This window comes from Mus caroli, unplaced genomic scaffold (assembly GCF_978045245.1).
Source record: "Mus caroli unplaced genomic scaffold, Mus_caroli_1 scaffold_2, whole genome shotgun sequence".
In the NCBI taxonomy this organism is placed as follows: Eukaryota; Metazoa; Chordata; class Mammalia; order Rodentia; family Muridae; genus Mus; species Mus caroli.
The window spans coordinates 170,726,043-170,743,982 of NW_028227257.1; the positions used below are offsets into that span (position 1 = coordinate 170,726,043).

General features: G+C 47.9%; 1 protein-coding gene across 9 annotated transcripts in view; it reads left to right on the forward strand.

Annotated features, from left to right (window-relative positions):
• Positions 1–1,618: 1,618 nt before the first annotated feature.
• Positions 1,619–17,940, forward strand: part of Pfkfb3 (6-phosphofructo-2-kinase/fructose-2,6-biphosphatase 3) — a 34,737-nt gene continuing 18,415 nt past the window's right edge. Inside the window, exons 1-4 of one of the 9 annotated variants that reach the window (XM_085835198.1) lie at positions 1,619–2,539; positions 14,018–14,143; positions 15,500–15,596; positions 17,814–17,880. In XM_085835198.1, coding sequence (XP_085691324.1) covers positions 14,059–14,143; positions 15,500–15,596; positions 17,814–17,880 — 249 coding nt within the window. In that variant the 5' untranslated portion in view covers positions 1,619–2,539; positions 14,018–14,058. Of the gene's footprint in view, positions 2,540–5,691; positions 6,400–6,429; positions 7,189–9,681; positions 9,842–14,017; positions 14,144–15,499; positions 15,597–17,813; positions 17,881–17,940 lie in introns of those variants that run through there. The other 8 variants (XM_085835199.1, XM_085835196.1, XM_029472904.2 and 5 more) reach the window with 8 other exon arrangements.

Below are 17,940 nucleotides of genomic sequence, written 5' to 3' on the forward strand. Positions count from 1 at the left end.
TGGTAGAGTGTTTATTTCTTGTGTATCAAGTCTTGGGCTCAGTCCCCAGCACCACATAAGCTAGACATGAAGGCACACGTGCCAATGGAGGTAGAGGCAGCAGAACCAGGAGTTCTGTGTTAGGACTGGAGAGATGGTTCAGTGGTTAGGAGCACTGGCTGCTCTTCCTGAGGACCTGAGTTCAGTTCCTGGTATCTCCACCTGTGAATAAAAGCCATCTGTAACTCCACTTCTGCAGGATTTGCACACAGGTGGTGCACATAAAAGTGGTTTTTTTTCTTTAGAGAGAGAGAGAGAGAGAGAGAGTGTTCAGTGTCATCCTCAGGGACTATGGAAAGTTCCAGGCCAACACTATCTATATGACGCCTTCTCTAAAAACATCAATTAAGTAAATGAATAACAGTCTAGCCGAGAGTGGCTCGAGGAAGATTAAACCTGTGACCCAGCACTTGGGGAGCCAAACCGGGAGAACTGAGAGTCACATGCTTGCTTAGGCCACAGAGTGAGATGTGCTCTCACAAAAATCAAAAAATTTAGGCTGGAGCGTTGGCTCAAGAGCACTTGCTGAGGCTGGAAAGGTGGCTCAGCAGTTAAGAGTACTGACTGCTCTTCCAAAGGTCCTGAGTTCAAATCCCAGCAACCACATGGTAGCTCACAACCATCCGTAACGAGATCTGATGCCCTATTCTGGTGTGTCTGAAGACAGCTACAGTGTACTTAGATATAATAATAAATAAATCTTTTTAAAAAATAATAAATAAATCTTTTTTTTTAAAGAGCACTTGTTCTTGCAGAGGTCCTGGGTTCAATTTCTAGAACCCACAGGGTGGCTCACACCCATGTACAGTATATATATATATATATATATATATATATATATATATATATATATATATTCCTTTAATACTTATTTATTTTTAAAAAGATTTATTTATTTATTTTATGTATATGAGTATACTGTAGCTATTTTCAAACACACCAGAAGTGGGCATTGGATTCCATTACAGATGGTTGTGAGCCACCATGTGGTTGATGGGAATTGAACTCAGGATCTCTGGAGTGCTCTTAACTGCTGAGCCATCTCTCCATCCCAGTCCTTTAATATTTAAACCATATATTTTATATTTTTACCTTTTCAGCTTGTTGTGCTTGTTTAAAACGCTCTTCATGAGACTTAACCAGAGAACAAAGTCTATTATGGGTGTTCAGAGACTTCCTTTGTCAATGCAATTAGTCTGAGTCTCTTCACCTTAGCCTCAGGCAGATTCTTCAGACAAGGGCAAAAAGTAGCCACATTCTTCACCAAAATACCACAAAAACAGTCTCTAGGCCACATATTGAAATTCTCTACTGAAACCTCTTGGATTAGATCCTCACTATTCAAATCACTCTCAGTAATAAAGTCTTCCATATTCCTAAGATAGCCCATTAAGCCCCATTTAAAGCATTCCCCTGCTTTCTAAATCCAAAGTCCCCAAATCTACATTCTTCCAAGCAAATGCAGGGTCAGGCCTATCACAGCAATTCCTTAGTCCCTGATACCAACTTCTGTCTTAGTTAGGGTTTAACTGCTGTGAACAGACACCATGACCAAGGCAAATCTTATAAAGGAGAAGATTTAACTGGGGTTGGCTTACAGGTTCAGAGGTTCCATTCGTTATCATCAAGACTCCGGGTTCATTGCAGCATCCAGGCAGGCATGGTGCAGGAGGAGCTGAGAGTTCTACATCTTCATCTGAAGGCTGCTAGCATTAGATTGGTACTTCCAGGCAGCTAGGATGAAGGTCTTAAAGCCTATACCCACAGTGACACACCTACTCCAACAAGGCCACACCTTCTAATAGTGCCACTCCCTGGACCAAGCATATACAAACCATCATATAGTAGTAGCCCTGGTTTTCTTAGAACTGGCTATATGGACCAAGCTGGCCTTGAACTCAGAGATCCACTTGCCTCTACCTCCCAAGTGCTAAGATTACAGACCTGTGCCACCAGGTGCTACTAGCGAAGCTTTCTGATCCTCTTAGTCCCTGCCTTTTTGTAGTCTAGCCTACATACAGTAGTGGTCCTGCATGACTGGCAACTACATACAATCTATGAGCTGGTTTTGGGAACCTCCAATGTCATCTGGGCAGCTACCCTCAAATCTCAATAAAGTCACAAATATTTTTGACTAAAAGCCATCTTGGGATGATGATAAAGGTTTGTTTTTGCCAATTATTTGGTGCCTTGTTTCACTCTCTCATATGTGGGATCTTTCAAGAGAGCAACTACCGACACTGTGGGTCTAATTAGCACCGTGAGACTGCTCACAGCCTGCCGCAGCTTGTTTCCCCCATCCTGCTTCCCTGGGGAGGAGGCGTAGGCACCAACCAGGTTTAAGTCTAAGTAGCTGGTGTAAGAGTAAGGCAACGGAGTCACGTGCTGCTGCTGTTGATAACCACATCTTGGCGACTCTGGGAAGGATTTGGTGACACTGGCCAGAGAATAGAAACAAAGGTTATGGTGAGAAAAATACTTCGATGTCCTCTTTACTAAGGTTAGACCTGGCTCACTGAATTCACACAGAGAGCACTCCAGCGTGTGTTAGGTGGGACATTTCACCCGGGGCAGCCTACCTGTCTCAGGTGAAGCTGAGTAGCAGTCCAGTCTTCCCTTGCTGAGGGTTCTACTCAGCGCTCTTGGTGGGTGTGGGTGTGGGTGTGTAATATGAGCACCTGGGAGGGACAGCATTCTGCTGCTGCTTATGTCAAGTATGTGATCACCTTAACACACACGCACACACACACACACATACACACACACATGCACACACACACATGCACACACACACACACATGCACACACACATGCACACACACACACACGCACACACACACATGCACACACATATACACACACACACGCGCGCACACACACACACACACACACACACACACACACGTCCACACACGCACATGGCTGGGAATCTCCCTCAGTTGGTAGAGTGCTTGCCTAGTGTGATGGAACTTCAGGTTGAGTTCTCAGCATCATATAAACCAGGCGTGAGGGCTCATGCTTGTGACCTCTTGCTGGTGTGGGTTACATGAGACCCTGTTTCTAAAACAAAACCAATCACCCCCGCACACACCTTCTTCCTAACTGCCTTCCTTCCTCCTTGGTCTTTGACTTGATTCCTTGACCTTTCTAATCTCCAATCTTCCCTTCGCTCCTTCCTGTAGACAAGGGGTAGAGAGAGGGCTGTGGAATGTGGACTAGAATGCTCAGTACTTTCCTTTGGCTTTAGCAGGGTCTAGATTGTGACTCAGACTCTAAAGGAAGTTGTCAATCAGTCCTAGTGTTTGGAGTCACCTGGCTTTAAGTCACCCGACTTAAAGAATGTTCACATTCTTGGCAGTGTCTTCTAAAGAGCTGAGTTCATAATATCCACCCGGGAACCTGGGAGTTAGTGAAGCCCTAGGGCATTTGAGGTAAAGATAAGGGTGTATTAACAGAACTAAGGGAGGAATTGGAAGGATGTCTAAACAGCAAAGCTAAGGACGAAACTTTTGAATGTAGGTGTAGCAAGGTTGGTCCTAAGGAGTATCATGTTGGAGCAGTTTTGCCTTCTACAAAGACAGCATTTACCTGTGGTTGCAAGCCGACAGCTTCATAGGACCCAACAAACAAGTGTGAATTCAGCTGTGTGCCTCACATTCCATCCTTTCCTAGATATCTGGAGCCCTAGGCAGGGTTAAGGTGATTTCCCTTTACCTATCTGGTAGCAGAAGTGACTGGAGAACTTAGTGTTTGTTCTGGGTACCCACTACATTGTTGACTCCAGGAAAGGAAAACTGCCCCATCTGAGAATACTTAGCTGCCTCCTGACTTGAGGACTGACCTTAAATCGAGAGATTTAAACATGATAAAAGAGAAATAAAGATCGTTCTCCACTGGTACCATTCCCACCACGTTCTCCCTGACGGTTCCCAGCAATCTGTTCCTAAGCTTTGGCATCTGGCCATTTGCCTGGCTTGTAGGTGTGTGCAAACTCAAGCGGGCACCTGGGAGCATGGCACAGGCCTGTAATACCAGGCCGGCAAGGAGCAAGCTTGAGGCCGGCCTGGGCTGCATAGGAAAACTGTCTCAAACAAAGCAAAACAAACAGAAAACCTAGTGGAAACTTTACAAGCGTCCAGGTGTACTATGGTTGCTGGGAGTCGGGAGTGGGGAGTCTCCTGGCAGGGATGCACTCACACCCCCATCCCTCCCCCCTCCCCTTCAGCTTGCAAATACCAGTGAGGGAACCCTTCTGGAGACACTACTAGATGTTTTCCTTGTCAAGTCAGTCCATTCTAATTTCAGGAGTGGAGCGAGATTCTCCCTTGGGCTTTCTAGGGTGTCACCTCTGGCATTTGCTCTCACTAAAGAAAAACAAGTTTAAATGTAATGCACCGGGTTTCTGAACAGCTGCCCGAGCACAGAAATCGGAAGGTCAGCAAAGCTGTCCTGGGGTTGGGGACAGGTATTGAGGAGGGTGGTACCGGAGAGCAGGGTGCAGGAACGGCGGTTAGAGCTGGGAGGTTCCCAAGGGCTACTAGCCAGGTGAGCTCCAGGTCTCCTAGGCTCGCCAGGCTGCCGGAGAAGGCAAGGCGGAGGCCCCAGGCGGGGCGGGCTGGGTTGGGAACAGAGCAGCTGCGCCCGCCGCCGGGGGGCCGGCGCCCTCCCAGCAGAGCATGCAGGACGTGCGCGACGTGTGGCAGCCTTTGCGCAGACTTTTCCACTGCAGTGTGGGGTTCCGCGAGCGCCTCCAATCACAGCCCAGCTTCACCGCGACGTGTGCAGCTTGCGCTAGGCAAGGCAGATCTTCTGAGCGGAGGCTTTCTTCGCTAAAATCACATGTAAAGTGTCTTGTCTCCACGGCCCCCTCACCGAAAGATCCCTAGATCGTCGCTGAAGAAATGACCTCTGGCAGTTCAACGATTGCGTGTTATGCATGTATCTCCAGCCTATGCAAAGTGCAAAAATCGGAAGCGAGGGCATGTTCACATCAAACAAAATATAGCCGGTGTGCTAGAGCGGGGGCGTGGGGGTTGGGTGGGTGACATGAATTTAGGATCTAGCTGCCCCTTGATAGTTACGTTGGGGCTCATAGTCCGGTAATGGGGGAGGGAATGGGCTCTATTTTTATCACTACTTGCAGAAGGGGTATGGAATATGGCCCATGTTGAAAGGGAAAATGATACCAACCGCCCCCCGCATTCCAAAGTTCCTTTTCGGTCAAACCTTCCTTCCTTCCTTCTTTCTTTCTTTCTTTATTGTCCCCCTTCAAGCGCCAGGCACGGTAGCACTGAGTGAGCGGTAGCAACGCCACCCAAGCATGTTTCCCGGGGATTCAAGAAAAGTATGCGCCTGTGCCCGGAGGTGGCAGTGTCAGCAATGGCAGGGGGCATAGTGGGCGATAATGCACAGGTGTTACCAGGAGGCAGCTCTGACTTGGGTCTTCACTTGGACTGAGCCAGTAGTACCCAAATCATGTAACTATGGTGCTGGGGCTCCCACTGCTTGTAAGGCTAAATTGTGAAGATGCTTTTACATAGCTCCAGCTGTGTGTGTGTGTGTGTGTGTGTGTGTGTGTGTGTGTGTGTGTGAAGGGGTGGAGGGCTGTCAACGAACCACATTGGACATTATCAGATCGCTCCTGCCTTCCAAGCACAGATGAGGAAAGTGGCTGGAATTATTTGGGGACTCCGTTCCTGTCTGGCGCCCGTAGGGAATAAACTTAAGGACGGAAAGGAGGACGAAAGAATCAGCTTGGGTTGCAGGAACAGAGCGTGCTGCCCTCGTCCACCCGCAGGGGGCGGCAGCAGGCTGTCTCTTGGCCTTGCCCACCCTTCTCTCCACGTGAAAGGGGGCTGGGACGCAAAGAATGCGGCCCGCCCCGAGGCTGACGCGCCGCGCTACCGGTCAGATCTTAAAAGGCCGGGCAGTGCGTGTGGCATCCCGACAGAACAGGAGAGGAGCAAGTGGCAGTGCTGGGCGTTGGGACCGTGGCTGTCACTGCGCTGGAGCATCCCTGAGCTTCTGAACAGAGCCGACTAGTCAGCAGTGCAGCAGCCGCAACTCCACGCCGCTCTCATCTGTCTCGTGTCTCCGCTCAGGCGATCCTTCCTCCGAGACTCCGCACAAAGCACATTTTCCAAAGCAGTGCAAGGGAGCGCCCAGCCGCGTGCAGGCGGACGCACCCTTCCTGTCCTTTGTTCCGGGGGGATCTGCTGCTGCTCTTCTCCCCAAGTCGGAGTCTTTCCTCCAGGGGTGGCGGGTCGCCGAATACAGCTACGAAGATGCCTTTGGAACTGACCCAGAGCCGGGTACAGAAGATCTGGGTGCCCGTCGATCACCGACCCTCGTTGCCCAGATGTGAGTGCAGGCAGCCACGTGGGGGGCTAGGTTGTAGATTGCGCCGCGTGCAGAGCCCGGCCATTGTGTGTGCAGCGGCTTTGTGCCGGTTCCCCTCTGCGGGAAGCGCACTCGTGCCGGTCGGCCGGGCTAGGCGGGGGTGGCGGCCGGCTGCGTCTCCCAGGCTGGGCAGAAGGGGCGCTGTGGCTCCGGAAACCTCCTGTGTGCCCGGCCCGGCCTGGGCTCTCTGGGCCAGCGCCTCCCAGAGGCTGGAGAGACCTGGCTGCTCTGGAGTCACCCTGGCCGACTGCAGCAGGGGCGCGGCCGCCCACATCAACGCCCCCTTTTCTTTGGGTTTCCTCAGGTTCACGATCTCTTTTCTTCCTCGGATCTTTGCACCTCTGTATATTTCCATCTTCGCCGTCACTCCCGTGACTGCAGATCCTTGGTTGCAGGGATGGTTTATGGGTTGGTGACTAGTGTTTTACAGACGCACTCGTTTACCCGGAGCACGGAATTTGCTGGCAGTTTCTCTTAGTGCCTCACCTGTTGCTGCTGTGAACGATTTGGGAAGGTTTCATTCACTTCCATCCCTAGATAGGAAGAGGTGCCTCTGGGAAGAGCGGATGGAATTGCTCTAAAGGCAATGCTTCCCTCCCAGGCAGCAGGCCCAGGAGCCCACGGGGGTAAACAGGAGTGAGCTGCCCAGTGGATACGTTGCTCACATCACGTTTGTAGCTTGAGAATCTACTGGCAAAACTGGGAGGTGGTTTCCTGTCACCCTGGGACACTGGAACACCAGGCTGCAGGGTAGGTTTCTCTGCTGTCACGTTTCTCAGGATGGCCATCACAGGACATGACAGCTCTCAGAGCTCTGTGGGTCTGAGTCACTTACTGGTTTTCCTGCCTCCCTGTGGTGCAGTATGAGAAACCTCTAGCAGGTCTTCCCTGCTGGACCTGAGGGCTTCGGTGGAGACTGTCCCCAGGACAGTCTCCTTTTCTTTTGCTCAAGTAAGACAGAGGTAAGGGCTTGGCAAGGGTTCTTCCCCAAACCCTGTCAGACACGTTTATGCACCGGGGCCACCTTTATGAAAATGCCCCAGGGTAAAACCAAGCCTGTGGGACACCTATAATCTCATTACACTGTAGCTGGGAAACTAAGGTCAAAGAATCATGAACCTGGACTACACAATGAGACCCTGTCAATAATAATAAATAATAATAAAACAGGGAAAGTTGGTAAGTTGGTCAAATTTAGACAGCATGCTGCTTCTGGACTTTAATCAGGCAGACTATAGCGTTTTCTATTTTTTAAACTGAAATTGGTCAAACAATAGGGCCTGGTTTTCTATGTATGTGTAAAGCCATGTGATTGCAGAATACATTCTTTCTGTGGTTGGGTCTGAGAGAACCATGGCAGCTTTTGCAAGAAACCCAAGTTCAGTGACACTGGCTCAGTAGTAATCGTGAAAGACATCACCGAGCAGCTGGGCCTCCCCCAGGCTGCAGAACCTGATCGCTAGATTCCACAAGCTTGCACGTCTGTCAGAGCTCAGAGATTTGCAAAGAATTGCTGTTGGAACCATATAGAGTTTAAAGAGGATGTGCCTAAAGCTGACAGATTAAGATGACCAGCTCACTCACTTCTAGAATTCTTGTGTGTGAGACTGGTGTGTATGTGAAATAATGTGTAGTCAGACACATTCTTTTTTTTTTTTTTTGGTTTTTCGAGACAGGGTTTCTCTTTGTAGCTCTGGCTGTCCTGGAGCTCACTTTATAGACCGGGCTGGCCTCGAACTCAGAAATCCGCCTGCCTCTGCCTCCCGAGTGCTGGGATTAAAGGCCTGCGCCACCACGCCCGGCTCAGACACATTCTTTCACTTACAAATATCTGCAGCCAGGGGTTTTAAAAGCATATCCGTATTTTAAATGTTTTTTTTTCCCCCCTATACTAAATTTGTTTTTACTGCAATAGAGAAGATAGGTTACTTTTTTTTTTTTTTTTTTTTTTTAATAGGTTACTTCTTTTCTACTGACACTGGGAATCTTGTGGACAGACTGACTTTCTTTCTTTCCTTTCTATTTTTCTTTCTTCTTTCCGAGATAAGGTCTCCAGTGGCCCTGGCTGGCCTGGCTTCAACTTAAATGGGATTAAAGGTGTGTGCTACCACACCCAGCCTCTTTTGTAGATTTTCACTCACCTAAATCTTTTCTTTTTTTTTTTTTTTTAACTGTTTTTCAGAGCTGAGTTGACTTAAACGTTCTATGATGTCTAGATGACAGTGAACTTGTGGTCCTCCTGCCTTCTCTCCCCAAACACTGGGATTATAGCATGCACCTACATGTCTGGATTACTTGGTGATGGACATTGAACCCAGAGCTTTATGAATGCTGGGCAAGAATGCTCCCAGCTGCTGCTGCTGCAGTCCCAGCCCTGTGGTCTCCACATCAGAGGCTGACAGCCAGCTCCATGGTGGCTTAGTATTAGAGGGCATAGAGGAGATCGTCCAGATAAAACTAAAGAAACAATCGTAAACAATGAACAAATCACAAAAGCCAGGAAGAGTGGTGCACATAGTGGTGAGGGCGGGGCAGGTAGATCTCTGAGTCCTAGGCTAGCCTGGCCTCCATAGCCCAAGGATAGCCTGGCCTCCATAGCCTGTCTTGAAATTAAAAAACAAAAGGACTGTGCAGGATGATATGTTTGTCTGAGGAGTGCAAAAATTGAGTGTCAAGTTTCTTTACCGACATTGTGATAAATGTTTCTTCCAAAACTGGAAATGCCCATCAGTTTAAGCCACAATTTAGAGAGACATTACTGTATTTGCAAATGAGCTTAACTCAAACTGGCTTTCCTGTTGCCTACACTGAAAATCTATAGCCTGAGACTTAGTTGGGAGTTGTCACACAGTTTCCTCAGAGTTCCAAGGGATAGTCTGACTGCCTGGGGCAGAGTTGCCTTAAACAGCAGCTACCAAAAAATCATCTTAAAAAGTATTTACTTATTATTATGGGGGGCAGGGGGAAGGGTGGCACATGCCATGGAGTTTCTGTGGAGCAGAGCTATTTAGAGGACAGCTCTATGGAGTTGACTCTCTAATATCCTTAAGTGGCCTCTAGCGATTGAACATAAGTCCTCAGGCTTGTAAGGCAAGCACTTTAACCCACAAAGCCATCTTACTAGCTTTCACCTTTCCTATTGTCCCTCAATAATATGGGAATAAGATGCCAGTTCATCTTTGATTATGATTTAGGATAGAATTTACATGAAGGAAGGCGGGTATGGAATTTAAAGGCTTACAAAGTTCTAACCTGCCTATGCCCAGCTGGGCATAGCTAGAACATTCATTCCATGAGTGCTCTGTGCAGTTCATTGTCACAATCAGTGTCTTAAACTCTGCCTTTGTCCAGGAAAGGAAAGGAAGACATGAAGAGCTGAAGATGTCCCAGATCCAAGGGGGTGGTGAGGCCTGGCTTTAAACTCTGTCCTGGACTCTTGGAGTTGCATGTTGAGCACTGCTGTTACCTCCCACAGTTATCAATAAGATACCCTGTCACAGTGTGTGGCAGAGATAAGAGGTCGTAAAGGTCAAGGCCATTCATTGGGTATCAAATTAATTAGATATTAGGAGACAAAAGGTACATGGTAAGCAGTCCATGTACACTGTAACCATGAAGGGGAGAGGGCCTTTAAAAGATATATCTGTTATCTCTATTCTCCCTGTGCCACACATCCCAAGCCTACTCTACCGAGGCAAGCTCTCGCTATATTATCCCAGCAGACTGGGAGGATGCTGCAGGTGGATCCAATGATGCTTTCATCTACTGAACAACCATGTGGCGTGTGTTGCCTTCTGTTGCTGGTATTCATTGTGTTCTGAGGGCCTGGCAGGTTAAGCCCATTTCCAGAGAGATCTTCACGTGGTAGTATACCTGTAAGGTCAAGGTAGGTCTTGTGTACAATTCTGTCTCACCCTTGGCTGATGGAGATGCAGTGAGGTGGTTCCTGAGGAAAGGCCAGTCTCAGTTCTCAGGATGATGATGGAGCCCTTCAGGGTCCACAGCTGACCTAAGTGTATCCTCCCTTCCTTCCTTCCTTCCTTCCTTCCTTCCTTCCTTCCTTCCTTCCTTCCTTCCTTCCTTCCTTCCTTCCTTCCATGTGTTTTCCATGAACTTGTAGTTGAAGCATAACTCACATGCTTGCACAAAAGGATGATGAAGATGGCTTAGCATCCTTTTCTAGTGTTAAATGTTTTGCAAAGCATCAGGTGGAGCCCAGCACGGATGAGGTGTGGGGTATCTTCCACAGCAAAGCAAATTTTTGGAAAAGAAGTTGTGGGTATCAGGTGGTGGGATGTTTAAGTTAGCTGTATCCATCCCTGCACTTGGCCACATGTTGTCGAAGATATTAATCACTTAATGGAGGAAGAAGAGTTGAAGTTAGGACCCAGGAGCGTGTTTGTCTCGCAACAGTGTTATGGTAGACGAGTACTGTTGAAGTTGGGGGTTTAATCACGCGTCAGGCTTTCTCTTCCCATAATTCGAGCTTCAGCCGTGCTATCCTGTAGCTCACCAGCTGGTCGGGTTTCCTTTGTGTATAATTACCTACAGGATGCTGGCCCGTGTAGCAAGATTGCGTTAAGAACTAACGACAGTAGGACTAGTATGTGAGCAAGCAGCAGGTCTCAGTTCAGTGGTACTCATCAATAATGCTGACCTCAAGTGTGTCCACCTGTCATCCTTCCCATCTGGCATCCAGAGCACTGGGCTCATGAGTATGTGAGCATATAAACCTGATGACATTGTAGGGTGCTGGCTCAGCTCTCCCGTCCTGGTGACTTTCTGTGGCTCTTACTTAGGGAACCATGCTATGGGCAGGACTTTCATTCTGAATCTCCCAAGGGCGTGGAGGTCTTAAGACAATGGCTTCTTTCTTTCCACTTAGATTGGCTATTTTTCTCATTGCTGAACAAAACCAACTTCTGGGAGGAAGTGTTTATTTTGACTAGTTTGAGGGTTGGAGTTGTTGTGGCTGGAAAGCAGTAGTAACAGGAGTGTTAGGTAGCCGACTGGTTTGCATCTGCAGTCAGGAAACAGAGAGATTTGAATGTTGCTGCTCAACTCCCTTCTCTTTACTCAGGCTTACCCACACCCATGGCATGGTGCCACCCACAGTGTGGGCCTTCCCACTTCAGCTAACCCAATCCAGGAACATTTTCATAGATACTGCAGGGTGTGTTACTATGGTGATTCCAAATTGACAAATGGAGATGAACCATCACACACATCCCAACAGAACATCTGTGTATTCCTTTATGCTCATTAAAGTTGATAACTAAATTTGCTGCTAAATAATAGAATAAAACAAAACAAAAAACACCTGGTTAAAAAAACCAAATATTTATGTAAAAGGAAAAGAGGCATTATTTGTTTGTCTTTGAAAACTCTTTGTTGAACTCAGTATATTTTGAGTTGGTTGGAGGGAGAAATAGCAGAGTTAGGGACTGGATCCAGGGAAGTTGTGGGATGCAGGATGAGGGGTTATGGTTCAAGGTGACTCTTTCTCAGTGGTAAAACTGTGTATGAAGAAGAGAACCCGAGGCCAGGTTGCAATAGGTGATGAGGCCAGGAGACCCTGGAGCTGGGTTGTGAGTTTGAAGACGGTCTGTGGTAGGGATACTAGATTTATCTGGACAGATTCGTTCATCTTACTGTGCTGGGATGTCTGGGTGAGGGAAAGCTATGCTTCGTTTGGCAGCTGCTCTGAGCTCCTCAGCTTTGAGCATGTGGGAAGGATGAATGGCTTTTGCTTTGTCAACTAAGGGGGTGATCTAGGTTTATTTCATTGAAATCTAGCGGAACTCTGCTGAGTCCACAGTATTGTTTTTTCCCCCTTCCAAATGTCTACTGCCAGCGGGATTTATTCCTACGATTAGTAGATCGACATAATCCCTGTCCTGATAACTCAGTCAACTTGTACCTGAGTCCCTGACTCAGTTCCAACAGAAGCAGTCCATGCACACTAGCATATAAGGGTGACTGTCTCCAGGCAGCTCTGGATGCTTTCAGTAGCAATGTCTCAGTGGGGTCATAAGGGAGGAAGAAGGGACATTGGCTGGAGGCACAGGAGCTTCTGTCCTCTAGGAACTTGTTCTTTCCAGAGCCTCTGGAATGCATTCATGGGATATGTCTCTAAGGGCTGTCTTTGGCTTATGAATTCTCTTGTTTAGATAGCTTCACACTCCTCACCCAGGACCCCATGTCAAGGAGAACACATAGCTCTGCTTCTCATACATGCTTCTACACAGACGCTAGCCTGCAGATCTAAAGCAAAAGATCCATGTTGGGTATCCCCTATGCTTAGCCTTCCCATGAACCTCTATCTAAATCTGACATCTGTCTAGATTGCTGGTACGACTCTCATCTCTTTTCCTGCAGGCTGTGCAGCCTGTCTGGGACAGGAGAAGGCCAGCTGAGCTCGAGCTGGCAGGCAGCCTCTTTGGCTTGTGAGCGCACTTGTTACCAGGATGCAGGAGTCCCCCGAGAGTCTCAGGGGCAAAGACACAGCCAAGGAAATGTTGAAACGTTAGTTTGTCTAGCAGGATTCCTTTGGCTGCTTTCTAAAAACCCACGTCCCTGATGCTTTGTCTCATTGTGATTCTAAGGCTATACGGGTCACTCATTCATCACAGGCAAGAACATCTCTGGGAGCCTGCCTGGGACTTAGTGACCAGTTTACTTAGGACTGTCTGACTGGCTATTACCTTGGCAGACTTAGGCGTCCCTCTGAACCTGGCATCCATCAGATCCTGGCAGCAGAATGGAGCGAGGGGGGCTAGTTAGGAAGGTGGTGAAAGGCAGAGGCATGGTGCCCAGCCAGGGGGCCCAGCATTCTGGGTCCATGACCTACTTTTACTCGATAAGCTCTATTTAATTTTTTATTTAGGAAAGAAAGTCTCAGTGCAGTTTAGAAAATGTCTTCCCTCTTTTTTGGGTCTCACTCAAGTCTATTTCCTACCTGTTGGTTCAATTTACGTGTTTAATTGGGAAATCATCTCTCCCCAGTGCTAATTTTACCCTTCCTGGCATTGGGGTCCCATCTTTGTACCCCATTTTGCTCTTCCACCATTTTGCTAGGGATTGGAACACTCTGTCTGGGGCTCAGTTCCTCCATGCCTGGTTGTATATTTGCTTTCAGAACTGCCATTAAGCTGCCATTGCCAATATTACTTGAAAAGAGACTGAACTCACACCAAAGGGAGTGGTCATTAGGTGGGGATGGGGCGAGGTAGTCCCATTGGGTCATCAGACAGATAGCAGGGGCTTTGGGATGTGGAATGATGTCATAACTTTAGAGCTATTCTTTTGTGTTGCTTTGAGACAGTTACCCATTGTTGCCCAGGCTGGCCTGGAACTAAATGTGTAGCCCAAGCAGGCATGGAACTCAACTGTGTAGCACTCAACTGAGGATCACCTTGAACACTCAATCTTCCCGTGTCTGTCTCCTAAGGACAGGGATTACTGATATGTGCCACTATCCTCAATTTTGGTCCTATACTTCAAAATATGTCTTTGGGCACAGGACTCACACCATTAAGTTTTGCTCATTGATTGATGATCACTTTCTTGATCTTTCCAGCCTGTGGGCCGAAGCTGACCAACTCCCCAACCGTGATTGTGATGGTGGGGCTCCCAGCCCGGGGTAAGACTTACATCTCCAAGAAGCTGACTCGCTACCTCAACTGGATAGGTGTTCCAACGAAAGGTAAGCCAGGTCTGAAGACTAGTAGCAGGTACTCTCAGGCAGGGCCACTCCCAGCACCCGTCTAGGTTATGGAGTCTGACCTTGCCTCCCAGTTATCTCAGTCCACCTCCCCTTTATCAGGCTCCCCGTGGTGACCCCATTCTCCATGGGACTTTTCCTTTGAAAGTCCCATCAGATGTAACTAGCCTTCCTTTAGTGGCTCTCCTCAGCAGCTTCATGCTGCTTAGCATTGGTGACACTTCCCAACTAAATGGGCAGTGTCTTGAGGATAGGAGCTAGCATCCCTCACTGTGCTGAGAAACTTTTTTATTTTTTTTTAAATAATGATGCTTGACTCTAGATCTACATGTGATAAGCAGTAGCTATTAAATGTGACTTCATCCCCATGATGGTGTTGTCAGCAGGAACACAACCAATTTAGACATGGTAGGGGTAATTTTAGAATCGCTTGCTCAACAAGTAGCCAAGGCTGGCTGGTCAGTGAGACCCACTTACACTTGGATACTATAGGCAAAAAGTCATCTCTAGTTGTTCTAACATTTATTTATTTAGTTATATATATTTTTATACTCATTTAGGTGAGTGCTGGAGATGCAAACTCATATATATATGAGTATTTTGCCTGCAAATATGTATGAGTACTACACTTGTGCCTCATGCCCCAGATGGCCAGAAGAGGGAGTCAGATCCCTTGAAACTGGAGTTACAGTTGTGCTGGGAACTGAACCCTGGTTCTCTCTCTCTGCCAGAGCAGCAAGTGCTCTTAACTGCTAAGCTACCTCTCCTCGGATTTATTTATATTTATATTTATATTTATATTTATATTTATATTTATGATTATGACAATGTTTCATAGCTTGAATGAACTATACAGCTCCTGGACTTCTAATATTCCCACCCCACCCCCCCTTCTATATTTCTGTGTTGGGATTACAGGGATGCATTGCCCTGCCCAACGTTTTTAGTGCTAGCATCCAGCCCAGCCTTTCAGCCATGCTAGACAGTCACTTTTAACAACTGAGCAACATTGTAACTTATTTTGCATTATTCCTACATTGTAACCTTTTTTGCTAGACTCTGGGGGTCTTCAGAGCTTGTTTCTGGTTGATGACATTGGGAGGCCTAGGTCAGGATCTGGTTCCTAGAAGACAGACAGCTGGCTGGTACAGCAAACATGATGAGTGCTGTCCTTGGTCTGGGCCTGTTTCCCTGACAGTGACACCTGGAGGTGACAAGCCTGGCCTGGGAATTCCACACTGTTTCCACAGGAAATTCCCTGTTCGGATAGCTATTGGCTGGTTTTCTCTTTGGTTGGGAAGCCTCTTGTTCCTGACGGTCCTTGTCTTTCCTGTCCAGTGTTCAATGTGGGAGAGTATCGGCGCGAGGCTGTGAAGCACTACAGCTCTTACAACTTTTTCCGCCCTGACAATGAGGAAGCCATGAGAGTCCGAAAGTAAGCCTGGGGTGCCTTGGGTTGTGTGTGTGTGTGTGTGTGTGTGTGTGTCTGTACCAGAGGAGAGCCTTGCATGTTCTTTGGATACTCACTGTTCACTTTAAAAAGTTGCCTTATGGGTATGGGTCTTTGGCCTGCATGTACGTTAGTGCCTGGTGCCTGGGGTAACCAGGCTGTGATCTACCAGTGGGTGTTGAGAATCAGACCCAAGTCCTGGAAGAGCAACAAGTGCCATTAACTGCTCAGCCATCTCTCCAGCCCTTAGTCAGGGTCTATTGATGAATCTGGAACTAGTTTGGCTGGTCAGTGAGCTCTGGGGACCTGCCTTTCTCTATACCCCCAAGTGCCTGGCATTTAGGTGAGTGCTGGAGATGTAAACTCATGTCCTCGGGTGGCAGGCGCTCTACCAAAGAACCAACTCTGTAGGCTTTTCTTAGAGGTAGGGCCTGTCACTGACCTGGAAGTGAATGTGTAGGTTAGATTGGCTTGCTGCCAGTGAACCCCAGGTTTCTGACTGTTTCCATCTCTCTGGCACTGGAATTACATGTGTGTACCACCAACCCCAGCTGCTGCTGCTTCTGCCTCCCTCCCTCCCTCCCTTTCCTCCTCCTCCTCCTCCTCCTCCTCCTCCTCCTCCTCCTCCTCCTCCACTTCTTTTCTTCCTCCCCCTCTTCTATGTAGGTTCTGAGGACCCAACTCAGGTTGTTGTGCTTGAAAGGCAAACACTTTACTATGGACTGAGCAATCTTCCCATCCTGTGGCTTCCTTTGTTTTGAAGCTGGGTTCTGTAAAAAAGGAAGCAGAGGCCAGCCTTCATGCTGGTGCCCATCAGTCCAAGCTAGTGTTAGGACAAGCCCTTGGCCTCTCTGTGACTAGCTGCTCTGATATTCTTCCAGAAGGACAAACTGAGCCACCCTGAGAGACACTTCAACAGCTGCCACATGCCAGGAGTGAACAAAGTCCTTTTCATTGGAAATCCTCCGTTTGCATTTGCAAAAGAGTTCTTAAACTGCAGGTGGCAGGTGGTGCCCCTCATCTGTGGATAGCCGCATGGTGTTGGAATCAGCTGGGTGTGGGAAGAGATCCGGGTGCAAGGCACAGCCCCAGGCCTATCCAGTGTGACTCTCTGGGTCTGCTTTGACATTCATTTTTATTTTATTTGTACTTCTATTTAGTTTATAGTTTAGTTTTAAGTGGTATTTGTTGTATAACGCTGGCTGGCTTTGCACTACCCAGCTCGATTGGCCTCATCCTCAGATCTGCCTGCCTTAGCCTCCTGAGTGCAGATATTATATGAGTATTTGCCATCCTGCTGCCTAGCACCAGGTCACATAGCTGAGGTTGGCCTTGAGCTTTCTGTGTAACTGAGGTTGAACCTCTGATTCTCTGGCTTCCACAACCCACCCTATCGCTCACACCCCAGTACGAGAATTATAGATGGCACTACAAAGCTATACAGCTGGTTATACAGTGCTATGAACTGAACTATGGCTTTGTGCATGCTGGGCAAGCACTCAATCACGTGAGCTGCATCCCTTCCCTTGGTTGGCACAGTTCTTAAAAAGCTCCCCTGGTTTAATTTTTAAGCCAAGTATGGTGTACAGTTTCTATAATTCAAGAATTCTGAAGGCTAAAGCAGGAAGGCTGCAAGTTCTAGACCAACGTTAGTTACAGAGTATGTTCAAGGCCAGCCTGGATGACTTAGTGAGACTCAAACTAAAATGGGAAAAGGGGCTGCTATTTAGTGGTAGAGCACTTGCTTAGCATGTTCAAGGCCTTGGTTTCAGTTCTCCTTACCACAAAGGACAGAGACCAAAAAATGAAAACGGAAGACCAAGCATGGTAACTCATGCCTGTAATCGCAACAGTATAGAGGCTAAGGTTAGAGGTTTGCTGCCAGTTTGAGGCTAGCTCAGGCTAGAATTCAATGCCAGCCTGGGCAGTATAGCTGGGTCCAGTGCAAACAAAACAAAACAAAATGATCCAGAAAACCAAAAGCAAATACAAGTGTTTCTCGGGGAAATTGATCCCATTGCGTAGCTAGGTATGCTGGCCGCCTCCCTCAGCTGTGTGGAGATGGGTATCTATACTGGTCCTTGGGCCGGAGGCCTGGCTAGCACTGAGCATCTTGGAACTGCAACCTCAATGTGTCGTAGAGGATGAAGCTGCTTAGCTGGGTCTGCTCTGACCAGTGCTTTCCTTCTTGTGTGTTTGCAGACAGTGTGCCTTAGCTGCCCTGAGAGATGTCAAAAGCTACCTGACAAAGGAAGGTGGACAGATTGCAGTAAGTCTGGGGGCCACAGGCACCTCTGTCCTCATGGGCCCAAGCAACGGAGTGAGGTCG